General features: G+C 44.9%; 1 protein-coding gene across 1 annotated transcript; it reads left to right on the top strand.

Annotated features, from left to right (window-relative positions):
* The first annotated feature begins 222 nt into the window (after positions 1-222).
* IGFBP3 (insulin like growth factor binding protein 3) lies at positions 223-14,190 on the top strand. The gene is made up of 4 exons (XM_059819035.1): positions 223-607; positions 4,106-4,335; positions 6,976-7,095; positions 13,950-14,190. Exons 1-4 carry the CDS (start codon positions 223-225, stop codon positions 14,073-14,075), a joined length of 861 nt encoding a protein of 286 aa, XP_059675018.1. The 3' UTR covers positions 14,076-14,190.
* The last annotated feature ends 4,721 nt before the right edge of the window (positions 14,191-18,911 follow it).

Raw genomic sequence — 18,911 nt, 5'->3', positions numbered from 1 at the left:
CGGCCGCGCGGCTCTCCCGCCTCCCCGCGCTGGTAGGGGTGCGAGCGGCTGCTGGCTCCGCTCCCCGCAGCCCCCCCTCCGCCGGCGCCTGCCGCACCGCTCCGCTCCCCTCCGCCGGCGGCGGCAGCGGCGTGTGCGCGCCCGCGCGGGTCTCTGCGCGTCCCGCTCCCCGGCCGGGGCTGCGCGGGGGCGCCGCCCGGCGGCCCCCCTCCGCCGGTTGCCATGGTGCCGCGGCCCGGCGTGCTGTGGGCAGTGGCGGCGCTGGCGCTGCTGGTCCGGCGGGCGGCGGCGGCGGCGGCGCTGGCGGGACCGGTGGTCCGCTGCGAGCCCTGCGACGCGCGGGCGCTGCAGCAGTGCAAGCCCCTGCAGCCCGACTGCGCCGAGCGGGTGCGGGAGCCGGGCTGCGGCTGCTGCCTCACCTGCGCCCTGCGTCCGGGGCAGCCCTGCGGCATCTACACCGAGCGCTGCGGCGCCGGCCTCAGCTGCCAGCCGCGGCGGGAGGAGGCGCGGCCGCTGCAGGCGCTGCTGGAGGGCCGCGGGCTCTGCACCAACGCCACGGCGGGCGGCAAGCTGCGGGCCTTCCTCCTGCCGGGACCGCACGCTGCAGGTAAGGGGGGGGGCGCGCCCCGGGGCGGGGGGCGAAGAGGCCGCAAAAGATCGCGCGCGTTCGTTGCGGCCTTGGCCTTTTGGGGGGGGTAAGTTAGAAAGTGAGCGGCGGGCGGGCTCGCTGCAGCACTGCTCCGCCGGAAAGGCCCCTCGCTCGCTGCCGCTCCGCGGGGTCTCCTCGGGCAGCCGCGTCGCCGAGGCCGGGAGCGCTTTGAGGGGGGGGTGCTTTTGCCGAAGGGAGGGAAACTTCATCTCTTGTTTGTGTCCGTATCTGCCTCCTTCAGCGGCGGCGCTGAGAAGTAGCTCCTCGCAAGCGAGGCAGGGTTGCTCTTTTTTTTAAAAACAAAAAAGAATTGGGGGGGGGGGGGATTGCACGTTGCTTCTGTGGGTGCGTGGGGCTGCAGAGCCCGGGTGGGGAGAGGGTGCAATCCTCACCATTTGTCCCCAGTGTTCCTGGAAAGAGGGTGCGAGAAAACTGGAGAGCGTGGGCTAGCTCCTGCGCTGCAGCATGGCTAAGTCAGGGCAATGCCAAGCGCAGAGAAAGAAAAAAAAAAAAGGAAAAAAAAAAAGGAAAAGGAGTTAAATATTCCCCTGGCCCGGGAAGGTGGTTCTTCAGAACAAAGCGTTTGCACAGCAGTATTTAAGAGGACCTTGGTTTTCTTGCCTGCACTGCAAATAAATCTTTGGTCAAACGAAGCTTTCCCGTACCTCTTACATCTCTTGTAAATGAGACGTTCACCGAGCGGGTTTGGTTTTTGTTTGAAGAGGAAGGGAACGGTTGGAAAAAGTTCTGTTAGCATGCACATTTGGAAACTTAAAGCGGGGGAAACTTGGGATTCAGATCAAGAAAGCACAGTCCCTCTGTGCAAACATTTCATTAAACTGTTTGCTAACCAACAGCAAGTATGTTAACGTTTATTTAATAGAAAAGTGTGTCAAAAGGCTTTCCGCTGTTTGCATTTTTAAAAAGCCTTGAGTTTTTCTGCTAGGTTGCAGAGACTCTTTGGCTGGCCTCTCCGTAGCCGAGGAAGTGGTACCAGCGTTCCAGTTAACTGCCTGCTAGGAGAGTCGGAGATGCCTTATTATAATTATTTATCTGCTGCTCCCAAGCTGTGGCAGTTTGAATGAGGGAGAGTTCAGAGGGACTCGCTGAAGTTTTAAATCCCATTGGAACATGGGGCAGCTTCCTTCATCACATCAGCTTGGCTCTGCGTATTCATCCTTCAGGTGAATTGGAAACGAGGGGCGTCCCCTCCGTACTTGAGAGTTGGTGCTGTTTAATGGAGGGTTGCGCTTTTAACGGTGACTGTTGGAGAAGGGGGAAGACAGAGCTGCGCTTTGCTGAAAATCTCTTTTCAGCCTAAATAGTCCAAATACAGAGTTCCCGTTTCTGCATTCTTGGCTGAGGGCGAACTCCGATTTTGAAATCGGTAGGAGCTTTCACCCCTTAAAAAGTGCAAAGTTAGGACCCTTACAGCTCACATTCAAGGAGCGAAGGTTGCAAACCTTCGTGCCGGAAGGAAGAAGTACGCTGAACCCACGTGACGCCTCGTGCCCACCTCCTCATGGGGACCGCTCCACTTTCAGCTCCAAATCCAACGCTCTCTGGTACACCCCCTCCCCGCGCAGCATCACGTCATCTCCCTCGCACACAGCTAGGTCCTGCATCGCCTGCTACGCTTTTGGTTGTTCCTAGTTTACAGAAATCGCTAGAAATCAGTGCGGGGTGGTGTCTATTACAGTGACTTCTTAACAGTAGCTGTAGTAGGCCACTGACTGACTTTCCAGTTCAGTTTTTTTGGCCACTAAAGTGTTAAGTAGTAGTGTGCATGTGCAACCCTCCTAACCTTTTTTTTTTTTTAAAAGGGAGCAAGTAACTCTCATAGCAGTTGTGCTTCTGTTAGGACGGTGTAAAGCTAACATGGCACCAAGTTTTGTGAAACTGAGTTAATAACATATGCTTTACAGTTTAAAATGTGGCATTACGACCGTTCTGAATTGAAGTGTAAGAAGTGCTATTGAAATGGGATGGTCTATCTAAACTGAAATGACCAGCCTGGGTATTATTTAATGCACATTAGGAATATTTTCTACTTATTTTTGGTAGAGGAGGCAAACTAATGAACTGGACTGATTGCAGAAAACCTAGGAGGCGTAGTATTTATATTTAGGAGATTCAGGTTTATTGTGTCACTTCTTGCAAACTTCATTGAGAATGTGGAAAAAAAATACCACTGTTTAAAACCAGGACATTAAACCACCAAAAATATGTTCAAATACCACGGAGAGTCTGAGTTAAACCCACAAAAGCCAGGAAATTTAGACTTAAGACTTAAACTTCCTTAATCCATTTGCACTGGGAGTTGGATTTTCCTGGTCAATTATGTCCATTGCCAGCAGTGGCTACGCTAAAACCACCCCTACCAAGATGTTAACTTGGATCCCTCCTCGTGTTCCTCCCCTGTTCCTGCGTATTGGCGGTGCCACTGTACTGCCTGTGTTGAAATATTTGGAGTCAATGGGCTACGTGAACATGGGCCTTCAGGTTTAGCACTGAATTTCTTGGCTCTTGTGGTTTTTCAGTGAGCCATCAAGTAGAATTTTAATACAGGTTTCCAGGACGTTCCTTGCACATCAGTTAGCGTTGTGCATTCCCAATATGATTTCCTTAACAAAAAAAAGTGGCCAGCAGCCAAGGCAGCAACTAGTGGGACTTAGCTGGTAGGAATAGCCGAACTTGAAAAATCCCCTGGAGGAAATGCAGCCAGTTTCTCCCAAGAGGGAGAAATGCAGTGTAGGCAAATACCTCGGAAGGTACAGGAACACTGGGCTTAAGCAGTATTTTGGAAAAATGTGCTTCTCCTGTACTTTTGTGGATGGTAGTTTAAAGAGAAAATATTTTGGAAGCTTGTAATGAAAGCAGATGTTTGTCCTTTGACACCATTACAGAATGAATGGCATTTTTTTGTTCGTTACCTTTAAAATGTATTTTGCACACCTAGAAATGTGTCTGATTTTAATAGTGGAAGAATGAAAACGTGCTTTTTTCTTTCCTGTTCTGTATCTTAAATAAAATTAAGAAATGTTACAAATGGCTAACTAGAACCACGAAACTCAACGTGGTAGAATTTATTGTATCAATGCCTGTCTTTTAAAAAAAAAAAACAACAAACCTAAAATAACCTTCCCGGGGAAGACCAAGAGTCACCCTACAGCCCATAAATTAAGGGGAGGTCGCTAGTTTTGAGGTGTTGAGCAGCCAGCATGGCTGGCACCTTGCGAGGCTGCTGGGAGCAAGGGGGTGCTTCAGTTACAAAAGTCATCGCTTAGCCGCAAAGGTGCCGATGCATGCAGGATGCTAACTTGTTCATCTTTTTCTGTATCGCTATTTTGTAAAGGAAAGTTAAGCATGTAGATGAATCTAGTGGCTTGTTGCCCTTCCAGATGCAGCTGGCAGTTGATTAACGTTGTTTCTTCACTGCATTTGTTCTTCTCAAAGGAAATTCCAGTGATTCAGAAGAAGACGACCGGAGTACCAGCAGCGTAGAAAATCAGGCCATCCCAAACTCTCACAGGGTGCCAGATTCCAAATCGCATCCACCGCACATCAAAATAGATATCATCAGGAAAGTGCAAGCCAAAAATACGCAGCGCTATAAAGTGGAGTATGATTCGCAGAGTACGGATACACTGAATTTCTCTTCTGAATCCAAACAAGAGACTGAATATGTAAGTACTTTTGTAAATGGAAAGGTATTTCCCAGCGTGTGCGTGTGTGTGTATATGCATGTTGTGCATATGACAAGATAAATAAACTAAACAACTAAATAGTGGTAAATGTTGTAGCCATTTAGGGCTTTCTGGCTGTTTAAGCGGTGAAACTACTGGATCTGCAAATGCAGACAATTGGAAGACTGAGCAGATCCCGTTCAGAAAACACGGAGGCCTAACGCAATGATGTTTACACTGATACAAGTATGATTTCCACCAAATCATTTCTTAAAGATTGAAAGTTCTTGTCCCCCTCTCCGTAATCGTCACACATTTGTGCGAGTGGACTTGGGACATGTTTAATAGCATCATCATTAAATTTGGTTGCAAACAGCATTATTGGGTTGCAGTAAGGGAAAAAAGATGTTTCACGTTCAGTGGAGTGGCACTGGGTTCACGCTCCACAGTGCAAATCAAGGGAGATAAACTTGGGCTGGGGTGAGGATTAGGATCTTGCCTGATGAGCCATGGTTTGTAGGACGTGCTGAACACCGCCTCCACTTGCAGTCGTCGTTTGGTGCTACCGCCTAAATGCAAAGGCTCACGGGCAGGTGAGCTGCCATTGCTTCCTGCTGACTGTGCCCAGTGGATTTGCAGGGCGGCTGGAATGTGGTGAATCTGAGGGGAGAATAAATCCTTTTCCTGGCCATCTTGGCCAATAACACAGTGGTTATCCTTGTGCCTGTGCCAGGTGGCCTAAAAAATATGTCTGGATACTTTGGCGTTTCATCAAAACAGGTGGGGTGAAACCAGGCATGGCTTCCCATCTGCAAAAGAAGGTTTTGAAACCTGTACAAGGTGGAAAGTTGTATCTGAAGAGAGCGTGGCCTCCAAGTTAACACAGCAAGGGTGGTGAAGCTGCATGTTTAGTTTGTCACTGATGTCCAGCCATCTAGTAAAAACACTTCAGTATCTGCCTTCCAGCATGTCCTCCTCCCAAAAACATGAAGTAAACTGCCTACAGTAAAAGAATGAACTTTGGTAGCTCTGAGAAAATAGGGTCCTGGTCTTAACTAGGATGAACATTTCACTTATGTGGTAGTTGGGCCCCAAGAGCAGAGGCGCACCAGCTTACCAAGGCTGCTGGTGTCTGTAAGAACCAGAAATAAGCCCATCGGGGACAGGTGCCTTTGTCAGCAAATGCCCTTCTAGCTGTGTCTGCGTGTTAGCTTTTGATACTGATCTCTCTGACTTTGGAAGCCTGCTTCAAAATAATAATTAAAAATTAAAAAAAGCTGTTGATCTTTTTGGTCCTGAGTTAGGCCTATGAATCTTTGAACGTGTGTGATTTGCAGTCAGCGTCTCTGAGCGGTTTCATTTTTTTAAGGATCTGCCAATAAGAGCAGCAATTTAAAGCGCACATTCGGAGCTTGTGAGATTCATACCGAAATAAAACATATGAAAGCAGCAAGGAAGGTCTTTCCTAACCAGAATAATAAATTTTAAACTCCAGTAGAACCGTGGAGTCTGTATGCTTTCAGACACTCATGTGAAAGGCACTTTACATGAGCAAACTATTAATATTACCACTTGAAAGTATAAATGTCATTACTTCACTAATGAAAAATTGTACCGAATGAGTCTTTGTGTTGATACAGCAACTTAAACATTTTAAACACCTGCAAAGGACTTTTTTTGGGTCCCCGCTGAAGAAGCGGGCTGGTGGAGCGAGTCAGTAATGTGCCCAGACGGGAGTGTAGCTAAGCACGGAGTTTGTAGGCTGTGACTCTTGACTCCCCATCCCACTGCTGACGCTGACTGCCTTCTTGGCCTCTGGCAAAACGTGAACTCCTCCGCTCCTGGTTTTCTGACTGCAAAATGGGGCTCGTAACGCTTTACTCCCTACCCTGAAGGGCTGCAGTGAGAAATAATTAGTTGGTGTTTGAGACAGGCTCTTAGAAGTGCTTCTGGAAGTTCTTTTTGGCTCATTGTCCTAGAGCTAATCCTCACTACGTTGTTGTCGGTCTGGAGAAAGTGAGGCAAAATGTGACATAATTACCTAATGAGAATGTTGTGTGCGACCATTCCTTTGCATGGCTGCATCCATTTGGTCCAGTTGAAACGGCATTGTTGTCCAGAGTTGCAGTATTTCTATATATACATTATGCCAAGCTACTTGTTTGCAATTAATTTAGTTTCATTTAAGCTTTCAAATCCAGCAGAATCACAAAAATCAAATGGCATTAGGGAAAAAGCTACCGAGTAGTGTATTCCCAGTTGCCTGCCTTCTTCTTTTCCCACTTGGTGCAAGGCCAGCTTTTCCAAACCTAAGTTATGTTATATATGATTGATTTACATACTGGTTAAGACTTCCCATAGGTATATGGGGCTGTGATTTCAACTGGAAATGCCAGTCTGTGCCTCAGCATAGCATAGGGCCTTCAGCGCTTAGAAGTCGGTTTATCCTGAGTAAAGCAGAGAGTCAGAATTTTGTCTGAGCACGGTCTGCCTTTAGACATATCCAGCCATCCCTTTGTTTTAATGGATTTGTTTGGGTTTGTGCTTCTTGCCCGTTAAAGATTTATTAACTCTTGTGTGAGAGACAGCATTTGGGAATGAAGTTTCATCTGTGTTTTCTAAAAACATGCTCGTTAACAGGGTCCCTGTCGTAGAGAAATGGAAGACACTTTAAACCACCTAAAGATCCTGAATGTCTTGAGTCCCAGGGGTTTTCATATTCCAAACTGCGACAAGAAGGGGTTCTACAAGAAAAAGCAAGTAAGTACAGAGTCTTGATCATTTCAATGAATGCACTTTACCTTTTCCGCATCTTTGCTGCCAGCAAGGTGCGTTATGTACCATTTTACAGAGGAACTAGTTAATTTCCAGTTTTAGGACCTGATCTGATAGTGCTGAACCTTGTCAAGCGGGGACAGTGTTTTTATTTTCTGTTGGTCATGACAACAGATTCATCTGAGAAACTTCATACCTACTCACACATGGGCTGGCTGCTGTCCTAGATACTAATGCCCTTTGGTTTAAAAAAAGCAGCGCCTCTGTTATAACCCACAGTGCTAAATGTTGCAGTCGCCATATGACTGCAATAGATCAATGCTTTGAATTGTAAATAGCTGCTTGAGAGTTCCTAGAAGAACTGCACTGGATCATATTACAAAAAGCAACTTGAGAAAGACATATATCTGTTCTTTATGTGCTACACAGCTCGCTTCCAAAATCCAGGTCATGTTATCGGGAAAGTGATACATCTAGTAGTTACTCTGCAGCAAGGATGGCTTCTCAGCCTGCTTTGGTTCTGGGGTTGTGACCTTTCTTGACAGATGCAGACCTAAACTGCAGGTATTTATGCTTTAGTTGTGTCGGCTTGAGCTACGGCAGCGTTCTCCATTTAGTGCTGCCCTTGAAGCTCATTCAGGAACTTGGGGAAGTGCAAGACATGCCAGGTTCTTTGCTTAGCATGCACGTCCCATGTAATTCCAGTGTTTAGTTAGTGACCTGCCTCCAAATGTGTTTCTTGGTATAATTCCAAAATTTCCTGAATTCAAAAGTTTCTTTAAGATTTTGCTCGAGGCAAACCCTCTGCAAGGTCAGGTTTTGTTTGTGGACCATCTTGTCTCTGCCATTTGGGTTTACACGAGTCAGCCTCTATCTTTGGTGACCAGTGGCTGATTCTGTGTTACTAGCTAGGGCAGTTCGTTGGTTGGAGGTGAGAGGCCAACCTCTGGCCAGGCAACCTTATTTTAGGAATGGTATCTCTCAATTTTTTTTTTGGCTTCCAGCTTTCTTAGAAACTGTCTTTCCCTTTCGGGTATTCCCTGGAGCTCTGCGTTAAGCTGGCAGAGTCAGGTGGGGCATTTGCAATAGGGGTGAGGTTTCCAGCCTTCCCTTCTGCCATCAGCCCAGCGTTGACTGCGCCGTTTGACCTTCGGTGCATGCTGCTGAGCTTGTCTACGCTCCCCAGCTTTTCCTGAGCAGGTGGTGGCAACTCCCAAGCAGGGACAGAGTTTGGTTTTTTTTTTTTGTCTGGAGTTTTGAGAAGCCTGTGTCATTCAGGTCCGGCTGCGTGGAAACTAGCAGAGAGCAATGCTCACATGTCGGTCTGCGTTTGTTCAGAAAATACATCGGACTGCTATGTGGAGCGCAGCTAAGACTGTATTTTGTGCCTGTGCCATAAAAGCATTTGCTTAGCTACTCTAGAGCAGCACATCATTTAACTGCGTTCAAGGCACACAAGAGTACTGTAGCCCTTTGCCTTCTCTAGGTATTACAGAAGACCACAGATTGGTATTTACTTTGTTCAGTAGATCTTCCTTTCATCTGTCTTCAGACCCTGAGGTTTTTGCTCCGTCAGCAAAAAGGTGGTGGTTTGCATGCAGTCTCTGGCATGTGTATGTAGTAAATCAGATCCACAGCAAGCACGTATTAAAGTGCCTTACTTTAAAGGATGACTGCTCTTTAAAACGCAGACATAGTTCTGCCACTGAGGCAGAAAAAAAGGAAATACAGAGGAAAAAAATTAGGAAAGACAGATAATGTGCTTACCTAGTCTTTGTTTCTAGAAGTTGATTTACGAGAATAAGGTGTTATTATGGAGCAAAGACACGCTTCTGCCCTCTGCTTGGTGTCCATGCTGCCTGGAGGCTTTTAAACTCCTTTAGGAAAGGTTCCTGCGCTGTGTGCAACAGCCCATCCTGTCAGCAACCGTAGCGGATAAAAGGGCGCTTTCATGCCTGGCCAGCTTTGTCAAGCGCCGTGCCAATTCGCACAGGTCCAGTTGTTTCAATGGTAGTTTGAGACAACGCGGGATCTTGTAGGAGATGCCCACAAATGGAGCCTGTGTGAGTAAATACTCTACGTGAAATGCAGCTGGAGTGCTTCTCCTGTACACGAACCTCAGTCAACCCTGGGAACAGTCCTTCACAGGTGGGGCTTACAGAGGCGGGCGACTTCTCACAGGAACAAAATACAAACTAAAAATAATGTGTTTGAGTTGCCCTTGTAGAATTAATTCCTAGAAAAAAGCATCAGTTTGAGAAGTGAGTGAGGCCTGTCCAGAGTGAACTCACTGTCCTCAAGGCAGTGCAATGGTTGTGTTCGTTTTGGTTTTCTTTTTGGAGCATCAACTTGTAGGTCTGATACTTTAGGCACCGTGAGCAGGTGTCTAATCTCATTAACAGAATGCTAGGCTATTTTATTAATTTCCTTCATTGCTATTATTAGCAGCATTCAATCTGTAATTCAATTATATTCTGCTGTCACAACAAAATTCAGAATAATAGGTTAGGAAATACAGTAAATCATCAAAAAATGAGTGTGAGCTGGGCATTTTTAATTCTGCAAACAGCTGCCAAAACCACTGCCTAGGATGATAATGTAGATAGGGGTGTGATGGTAGGAATCTGATAAATTATAATCACCCTGGAAACCATCAAAACTCATTCAGGATGCGCTTCAGATAGTAGTATATTCTGCCTTCCTAGTCACCTCCTCTTCCAGTCAAGTTGAAAGCAGTTATTTTTCAAGACATTTGTGGATATCTAGAAATTGGCTTTTCAGGAACAACCATAGGGAGTAATTTGCATATGTGAAACAATTTGAAGAACATAAATTTATCTGTCAGGGTATAACATGAAAAATATTTCACACCTTGTGTTTATATATAAACTGTTTTAAAATCAGACCTATTAAAATTCTTTGTCTTAATAAATCACACGTGTAAGGTTGTACTGTTCAACTGTGGTGTATAGGTATATTTATGTGGAATAGGTTGATACAGGCACGTTTCTGCCTGAAGCGTGGAAAAAAAAGGTTTTGATGAAATTAGAATTATTATATGGGCCAATTACTAGAATTGCCCCATATTTGTATACCGGAGCCAGATACTCACCTAAATGTGAGCTGGCATCGTTCCACTGAAAACAGAGCTGGGCTTGGCGGGAGCCAAAACGGCCCGAGGTATATGTCAATGCTGTCTGCAGTCTGTTCCGGGAAACCACAGTTGTAGCTCCACGGAGACCTCTGGGCTGACCAGGAATTCAATGGGATACCATATGTTTTGCTGTGCCCCACGAATGCCTCTGCGGCACTTCTTTGTGGAAGGGAGAGGGGCAGGTGGCATGGAAGCTGGCAGCTGGTGTTTCTATCAGGAGTAATTACTGGCTCCACCGCTTGGGCGGTTTTCCAGCTTTTTGGACTTCTGAAGTCATACAGAAGAGCTGGGCAGAGCCTTGAAATGTATGTGGAGTACAAAATTCAGAAGAGTGTATACTTACATCTTTTTCTTTTCCATATGAACTGTCCACCACTTCTGTAGGGAGTGCAAGCTAGCTGCTTCAGAATAAAAGCATCACTTCTGAATCAGAAGTGCTTTACTATGGACGGCGTGGCTAAGCAAGTACTACAAAATCACAGACTGGAAAAGGGAAATTGTTTCCTCACAGAGCACTATTTCAGCTGTAGAATAATCTGAGGGTTTTGTTTTCCAAACGGGTTGTCCAGAAGAAATAAAAAAGTATTGGTAGGAGGGAAGGTGTTCCTGCAGACCAACTTCATGTTGTAGTTAATTACAAAAATTGATTATGCAACTGTAAAAAGCAACCAAAACCTCCAACAACATGAGATAACTTTAATTGATCATTTGTTTTGAGAGTGATGCAAGCCTATGAATCAGCGGCAGTTGTGTAACGTACTTCATATAGTACTTCTAAAAGGGGAGGCTGTGTTACTATTATTAGCAAAGTGTAGTTTCACTGCCGGAGCGCCAGGCTGGCAGCCAGAAGCCCTGTGCTCTAATTTGGGCTCCATCTGTGCCTGCTCTCTTGGGAAAAACAACTCAAGACCTGCTGCCTCAGTTTCCTTTTCTGCAAAATGTAAATGGTGCAAAGGTCGTTGTTTATGAATTCCTCAGCTCTGAGCATGAAGAATTTCACAGAATCACTAAGGTTGGAAAAGACCTGTAAGATCATCAAGTCCAACCATCACCCCAACCCCACCACGCCCACTAAACCATGTCCCGCAGTGCCACATCCACATGTTCCTTGAATACCTCCAGGGTTGGTGACTCCACCACTTCCCTGGGCAGCCTCTTCCAGTGCTTCACTGCTCTCTCAGGAAAGACATTTTTTCCAATTTCCAGCCTGAACCTCCCCTGGGGCAACTTGAGGCTGTTTCCTCTTGTCCTGTCACTTGTCACTTGGGAGAAGAGACCAACACCCACCTCACCACAACCCTCTTTCAGGTAGTTATAGAGAGCGATGAGGTCTCCCCTCAGCCTCCTCTTCTCCAGACTGAACAACCCCAGCTCCCTCAGCCGCTCCTCATCAGACTTGTGCTCCAGACCCCTCACCAGCTTCGTCGCCCTTCCCTGGACACACTCCAGCACCTCAGTGTCCTTCTTGGAGTGAGGGGTCAAAGGGAACCCCGAAGGGTGCCATGACCCCGACGTAGCCTTCTGATCTGGAGTCAGATGCGCTACCATTGCACCACGAGGTCTCAATTTAAGTCACTAAATGTTAATAGCACTTAAGCTATTGTCCAGCCCAGTTTCCTCCAAAATTGACAGAAATTTTCCCATTGACGTCAGTGGACTTTGAGCAGCGATTCACGGAAATCCTGGAGAATACCCGCAAGCCCCAGTCAGGCTTTTGAGACAATAAACCTAAGTTGTAAAACTTACGTTTAAAGATTTAGTACAGAAAACCAGCCGAACAGGTAACTAGAACTCAAATGCAGCTAACCACGTAGTTTAGCAGATTATTAATGTAGCTGTTCTCTCAGTAGGTTTGAGATTCTTCACCCTCTCCTAAAATAAGCTGATATGTAATTTAAGCTTAATCTTGTCATCCTGCTGCTGTCCATTTGCAAAGGGCTAATGCAGGAGGACTGCAAATTCAGAGAAGAGAAGGCAAGGCATTGTATTATTTCTGCATTAGGCTTGTTACTGAAAACTGCGTCACAAGGGTAGATTAATTTGCAGTTACAGTGATTTAACATTACTTCATTTACTCTAAAATAAAATAAACCAGGTGGAAAGTTGTTCAGAAATTTGTGTCTCATGTACGATCTGCTCCCATCTCTCTTTCACAAGTTCCCAGTGAAGACTGTCTACCCTACTCTATGCTGCCACAAATCAGTTGGCTCAGGGGCCAATGTGCTGGGGCAGGCTGTCCCAGGAGCGACCCATATTCACCGTTCTGTCCGAAATACCACCCTTTCGCCTGAGGTCCTAAGCTAGACGCGAAAAGGGTCAGGCAGCATGTGAAGCCCAACTCTTGCTTGGTGTTTCCTTGCGTACCTGTGCATGGAAAAGACACTTAGCTTTGTAAGCCGCTGCCGTACCCACATGGGAGATGGGGACATGCCAGTTAGACCCTGGAGAACAAGCAGTTGAGCTGTAGTGGCAAAGTTTACCTGACTTGTACCAGCGTGAACCTCTGAAATACTCTGCATTGCTGTGAGTGTGATCTCAGAGGCAGAATTTGTTCTGCTTGCAAGATAGCCTTTACAGTGTTGAAGGGCCGTAAGTGGCTTCAGCCTAGCCTATCTTCCTCCATATTGGAGATGCAACAGATGAAACCTCAGTCTTTGAAAAGCTAGGTGTATTTGTGTCACCGCCTCCTTTGTAAGTCTGTCCTGACCTCTGTTAGCATTTGCAGCGAATCCTGTATTGCCAAATCTCAAAACTTGAGCTGACATGGAAGCTATGTCTTGGCAGTGAGGTTGACCATGGCAAACCTAGTGAGATCATCTGTGTCCTGGGTGAAAACCTTGCAGGGTCCCAGAGGTTCACGGTATGTAACTGTCTCCAGGGTTGCATAGTGAGTACAACCTGCAGCACGTCACCTCCTTTAGTCTAGTTTTCACCATTCTTGGTTCCTTGGGGAGAGCACTACTTACGTAGTACGTACCAGACTTTATAATGCATTTTTACTGCATTACTGTTTCTGAAGAAGTTCAGTGTCGCTGCCTGTCTAGCGGTAGTTTTAGGTTGGTCAGCAGTGCTGGCAAATTCCACCAGGCAACTTCTAAAGCTGACATAGGTTATAGACAAGTATATAAGCAACCTTATTTATATGAAAATATACATGTAAACGCCTAGCAGTTGTTGAAGTGGTAACTCCATTATAGAGGGATTATGTATCTGTTAATAAATGTCAACTACAGTACTGAAATGCCTCCAGCAAACAGACGCGAGCCAATGGTGTTTATCGCTGTGACGCCTGTCTTTGTCAGACCTGTGCTTTAGCGTAGAACAAATCTGTTAACTTCCCTTCCCAAAAACAGGTCCTGGTTGTCAGCCCGTACTGTTATAAGTAGTCCTGGTATTCAAGAGGGGCAACTGTGCTGCCTAATATAATAGGGAGTAGTTCATAAGGCTGTTTTCTGGTAGTTCTCAGAGCAGTTTTATTATGGTGTAGTTAGATCTAAAGGGGTTGACGGGCAGAGCAGGTAAGCTTTTATTGTACTACTTTGTAGTGGTAATAAATACTCTGAGTCTGTCAGATATGGCCAGGATATGGAAGTGCAGCTATCAAATGAGCAGGAAGCCCTGCTATATAACAGTAAGAGCGGAGAAAACAAAAATAATGCTAACTGGGTCTTTTATTCCGTTTCAGTGTCGCCCATCCAAAGGCCGAAAGAGAGGTTACTGCTGGTGCGTGGATAAATACGGACAGCCGCTTCCCGGGTACGATGGGAAGGGAAAAGGAGATGTCCACTGCTATAACTTGGAGAGCAAATGAGGGCTGGGTGCCAGCTCTTCTGGCACCCGCGCGTGGCCGCTGGACCTCGCAGAGACCTTGGAGGGGCTGGGCAAACACTGTGGACTGCGTTGCGCGTGGAGTAACGAGCTCTGCCTCCTGCGGCGGACAGGGAGTCGCAGCCTCGGCGGATGCTGCCGCAGCGGCACCCGCCACCAACGCTTCCTATAGGAGCTGTAGGGAGCTCTGAATTCCCACGTAAACCTGCACTATTGATACCCAGAGAGAGAGAAAAACAAAAGGCACTTCAGAATGGATTCAGGGAGTCTCCACTGACTTTTTAAAGAACGGCCTGTGACCAATTTGATCCCGAAAGATACTGGTTTTTTTTATTTTAAAGAATTTATAGATTGTAAGCTTGTAAAAGTATTAAAGAAAAAAAAAAACAACCCACAAGGATTTAAAGGTTAAGCTTTTTTTACAGGTCTGACGGGAAACTTATCTTCACGGGTAAAAAGTTTTATAAAAATCTCAAAGAACTTTTTAAAGAAACCTATTTCTAAAATAAAGACATGGCTATTTTTTCTGTAAAATATATTATGAATATTCTGTTAGTCTGTATTTAATATAATTGTTTTTTAATAAACTTTATTTAAATGTAACATGTGAATACCAAATACTACACAGTAATTCTAGTGTATACTTCTGTATGCAAAGAGAAAGTAAGGGTATGGAATGATTTACAAATATGTATAGATCCATATGCATACACACTGACCTATTCTAGATAATAGAAATGAATTTGTGGGGCAAAGGAAGTGTTTCCAGAAGAGATTAAGTTTTGCTTTTTGAAGTAACTACAAATACCAAGATAATATTTTTTTTTTAATTATTTTATTTTATTGGTATTTCTAATGTACCCATCACTGAATTATGCCACTGGAAAGGATAACAGTTGCACTGAAGCTCTCGGTAAAGCATTCTTCTGTCTGTCCTTCGCTTCAGTTTGTGCAACAGGGCTTACGTTTCCTCCGTTTCCTGCTCACCCTAATACAGAATATTCATGGACAAAAAAATTGCCATTACAGTACCACCCTTTCTATTTGGTTATTTATTTTGAAAAGCTGTATCTATGCCGTGTTGTCTTGGTGCACGCTACCAAAGCACATATTCTGTATGAGGAACTCCTGCTTAAAACGATGCCGACAAGATGGGGGAATCGCGGAGCCGGGCGTCGGGACCCCCGCGCTTCCTTTACGCCACACGCAATTGTTGCTTGCTTTGACTTTGGTAGAAATGATTTGCCTGTATCTAAGCGTAGAATAAGAACCATTGGGTTTAAATATTTAAACCAACTGTCTGCCATGATGTTACATGTCCTTTTAATCAGAAGAGAAATGAGTTGAGTTTGTTCCGGTGTGTGACGCTTTCACGTAAGGAAGACTTTGGCAATGTTTGGGGTTTTTGAGGCTGATTATTTACTGAACTTCATGACAAATTCTGTATGACGATGAAGTCTGGATAAGGAAAGGTGGCCTGTGAAATGTAACATCTCTCTGGAAAGTAATGCCATATTTTGTATATGTATTTATTTATATATTTTATATAAATATTTTATATATTTATATAAATATATAATATATTCTTATATGTGTCACTATAAATGCTTGATGTCACTGTAGAAAAAAGAAACCATCAGCACTGTAATTTCCTGTTGGGTTGGGAATTCTGCGGAGCCTGAGGGCGGTGGGTTTCCAGCTGGGGTTGGGAATTCTGCGGAGCCTGAGGGCAGTGGGTTTCCAGCTGAGGTTGGGAATCCTGCGGAGCCTGAGAGTGGTGGGTTTCCAGCTGAGGTTGGGAATCCTGCGGAGCCTGAGGGCGGTGGGTTTCCAGCTGAGGTTGGGAATCCTGCGGAGCCTGAGGGCGGTGGGTTTCCAGCTGAGGTTGGAAATTCTGTGGAGCCTGAGGGCGGTGGGTTTCCAGCTGAGGTTGGAAATTCTGTGGAGCCTGAGGGCGGTGGGTTTCCTGCTGAGGTTGGGAATTCTGTGGAGCCTGAGGGCGGTGGGTTTCCAGCCAACGGGGCCAGGGCTTGTGCCGCCGGAGGGGAGAAGGGGAAACTGCGGGGCCGAGGAGCCCCTTCCTCTCCTGCCCCATGACTTAGAGCCACCCTCCCTCCACCAGTGGTGGCAAATGACCTAAAGCTCTGACATGGAAAGGTCTGGATGTGCAGCTTGCCAGGATCGCGACAGCCCATCACCGTAAATACATTTAAAGCCTTACCCTGAGGTGTGTTAGCTGAACAGCCCTGTGTCCATTCCGCACATCTTCCTCATTTCTGTCTACCCAAGTGGGTTCACATCAGCATTAAAATGGCAATTTTTGAACCTTAGTGTAAGGAAAAAATGTATACGTGAAGCGGTGCTTACTCCAGACTAATACAGATTTCCTGACGGATGGTTACAGAAGGCTTTGTGAGCTGAAGATTTATTGCAATTTTTTTACTGCTAATGCAAATATAATGCCTGCAAAGATTTGTTGGCCAAAAAAAAAAAAATGCTGGGCCTTTTTTTTTTTTTCCTAAAGTTGTAAACCAGTTCCTTTCAAATAATTTCAGAGAGGGAAGAAAGTTATATGTACACCAGTATTTGGGCACATAACCATAGACATGAAAATAAGGGTTGGATTCATGAAAGTGAGTTAGCATTTCACCTTTTTTTTTTTTTTTTTAAATCACTATCTCGTGAGCCTTCCGAAAAAGAAAAGCAGCTTCTCACCAAACAAGGTGGCTAGCTGCCTGGCAAGCCACATTTTTGCCAGCATGCAAAAAATGTTTTAACAGCCTGTGGTGGTATTTCTGCTTGGTGTATTTTTGTCAAGTTTTTAAGCTTTTTGCATCTTGCCCTACCGTTAAATAAATACAGAAGCAGCTGGCCAGTAAAGGTCTGTAAGTGATATTAAATTCTCTAATCTGTGCAGAGCACCAATGTTCTTTTTAAAAAAATACCACCTCTGGAGGAACTCAAACTGATTCAAGCAAGCAATCGGTCACGTGAATTATTTACGAAATTGCATGCAGCTCCTTTAGTGGCACTAATAGTCTTTGGTATGTAACTGAGAAAACATACAGCCATTAGGGGTGGGGGGGAAAATTGTGTGGTTGTGCAAGTCACTTTGGTTATTTTGCTTCCAACAGATGTCTTTAAAACAAAGACTGTGTCTAAAAGTAGCCCCCCCCAAAAAAAATCTCACCTGTAATTTAAAGCGTTCCTTTTTTCAGACATTGCCTTTTAGATATTTTTTACGAGCACAGTTCCTTGCACTAGTATTGGATCCTTCCTGTTGTCTATCTCATGTTCCTGGCAGCTGGCGTTCTTGGTATATAATGCAAAATATTATTATTTTTCCCAAAAAAACCCATTTCCTTAAAATGAAGAGAATCAGTGGTGGCTTTTTCCTTTTTTTTTTTTTTTTTTTTTTTAACGTTCCTGTTTCTACAAAGACAAGGGTTCAATTCAATAGAGGCGTTACTTGTCATTTAAAGATTTTTCTCGTGGCTACGGGAGGCAGGCTGCAATTCAAACCAAAATATTTGTGGGCTCCATCCAGGCAGCAGAACGTGGGCAGCATGAAGCAAATGTCCGGGTTGGTATCAGTTCAGGAGAAGATCTCCCTCCATGCACAGGTTAGAAATGTTTCCTGCTAAGAGCTGCAGTGCGTGGAGGACGTTGTTCTTGGTGGCTGAAATCGAACCAATGCATTAGAAAAATGCCTCCTGTTTTGGTGCCTTCACTGCTGAGGTGGTTTATTTTTTTCAGTGGATCTTTTTCAGCTTTTTTCTTATTTTTAACAAGCTCAAGAATCTCAGGTGAACATCATGAAGCCTCAGAAAAATCCTTGTAACTGCTAACGTTATTTACACGTCAAATATTTGCATGGGAAGGCGCTACAAAAGCTTAATGTATGTACTGCAAAAGTTGCTCATTTCTTTTGGAGTGTATTTCATCTCTAGATGCTACAGCGGTACCATATGTAGCCCAGACTGATGTGGTAAGTATTTATTTTAACCCCTGTAATAAATAGTTGCATAAATCCCTCTAATTGACCAGAATGCAAGTTAAAGCTGCCTGCAGGCAGCTCTATTATCTTTCGAACTATTTGAGAAAGTTCCCTTTTTTAATAGACCTACTGTGCTATAGTCTTTTGAGCTCAGAATATCCTTTTCCACCTTTTTGGCATGCACGCCCTCCAGGGCATAACGTTAGCTATTTGTGCACAGGGGAAGGAGGCTTCAATGAATACCAAAACCACAGAATTAATTAGTTTTTAGTACAGTCTGAACTTTTTATGACTAAATTCCATAGAAACCTTAACACAGCATAATTCTTTATTGAACTGAGCCCTAAATTTAAGTAATGGTTTTACAAACCTTTTGGGAAATCATTTTTGGTATCTCTAGTCGCTCTCTGAAACTGTGTAAGCAAGGATGGCTCCACAGAGATTTTACGTATTAGCAATAGGAATTATATTTAAAGTATGAAAAGTGCTGAGCAATTTTCCTGGATGCCAAAGCATGTTAGTATTCAAAATGAAATGTTTATATGGGTAGCTGTTTTGTACGTGGTCCTGCTGCGCCTTAAGGAACTCTTCACATCTATTAATTTCCATCAGAAGAATGTGCTTGCTTCCTACGTTAGAAAGGACCCCTTTTTGCTCCCCCCCCAGCCTCTTTTTTTCTGAGAGATCCAAAAATAAGACCCAAAAAGGGTATCAGAGGATTCCAAGGGCAAGCTTTTTGTGGTCAGCATCAGTTAACACCTTCTTCTGCAAGTGTGCAAAACTCATTTCTTTCAAGGCCAGTAGAAGAGAAGCGTTTTGGTA

This window comes from Gavia stellata, chromosome 6, assembly GCF_030936135.1.
Source record: "Gavia stellata isolate bGavSte3 chromosome 6, bGavSte3.hap2, whole genome shotgun sequence".
NCBI lineage: Eukaryota > Metazoa > Chordata > Aves > Gaviiformes > Gaviidae > Gavia > Gavia stellata.
This window is presented reverse-complemented; position numbering and strand designations above follow the sequence as displayed.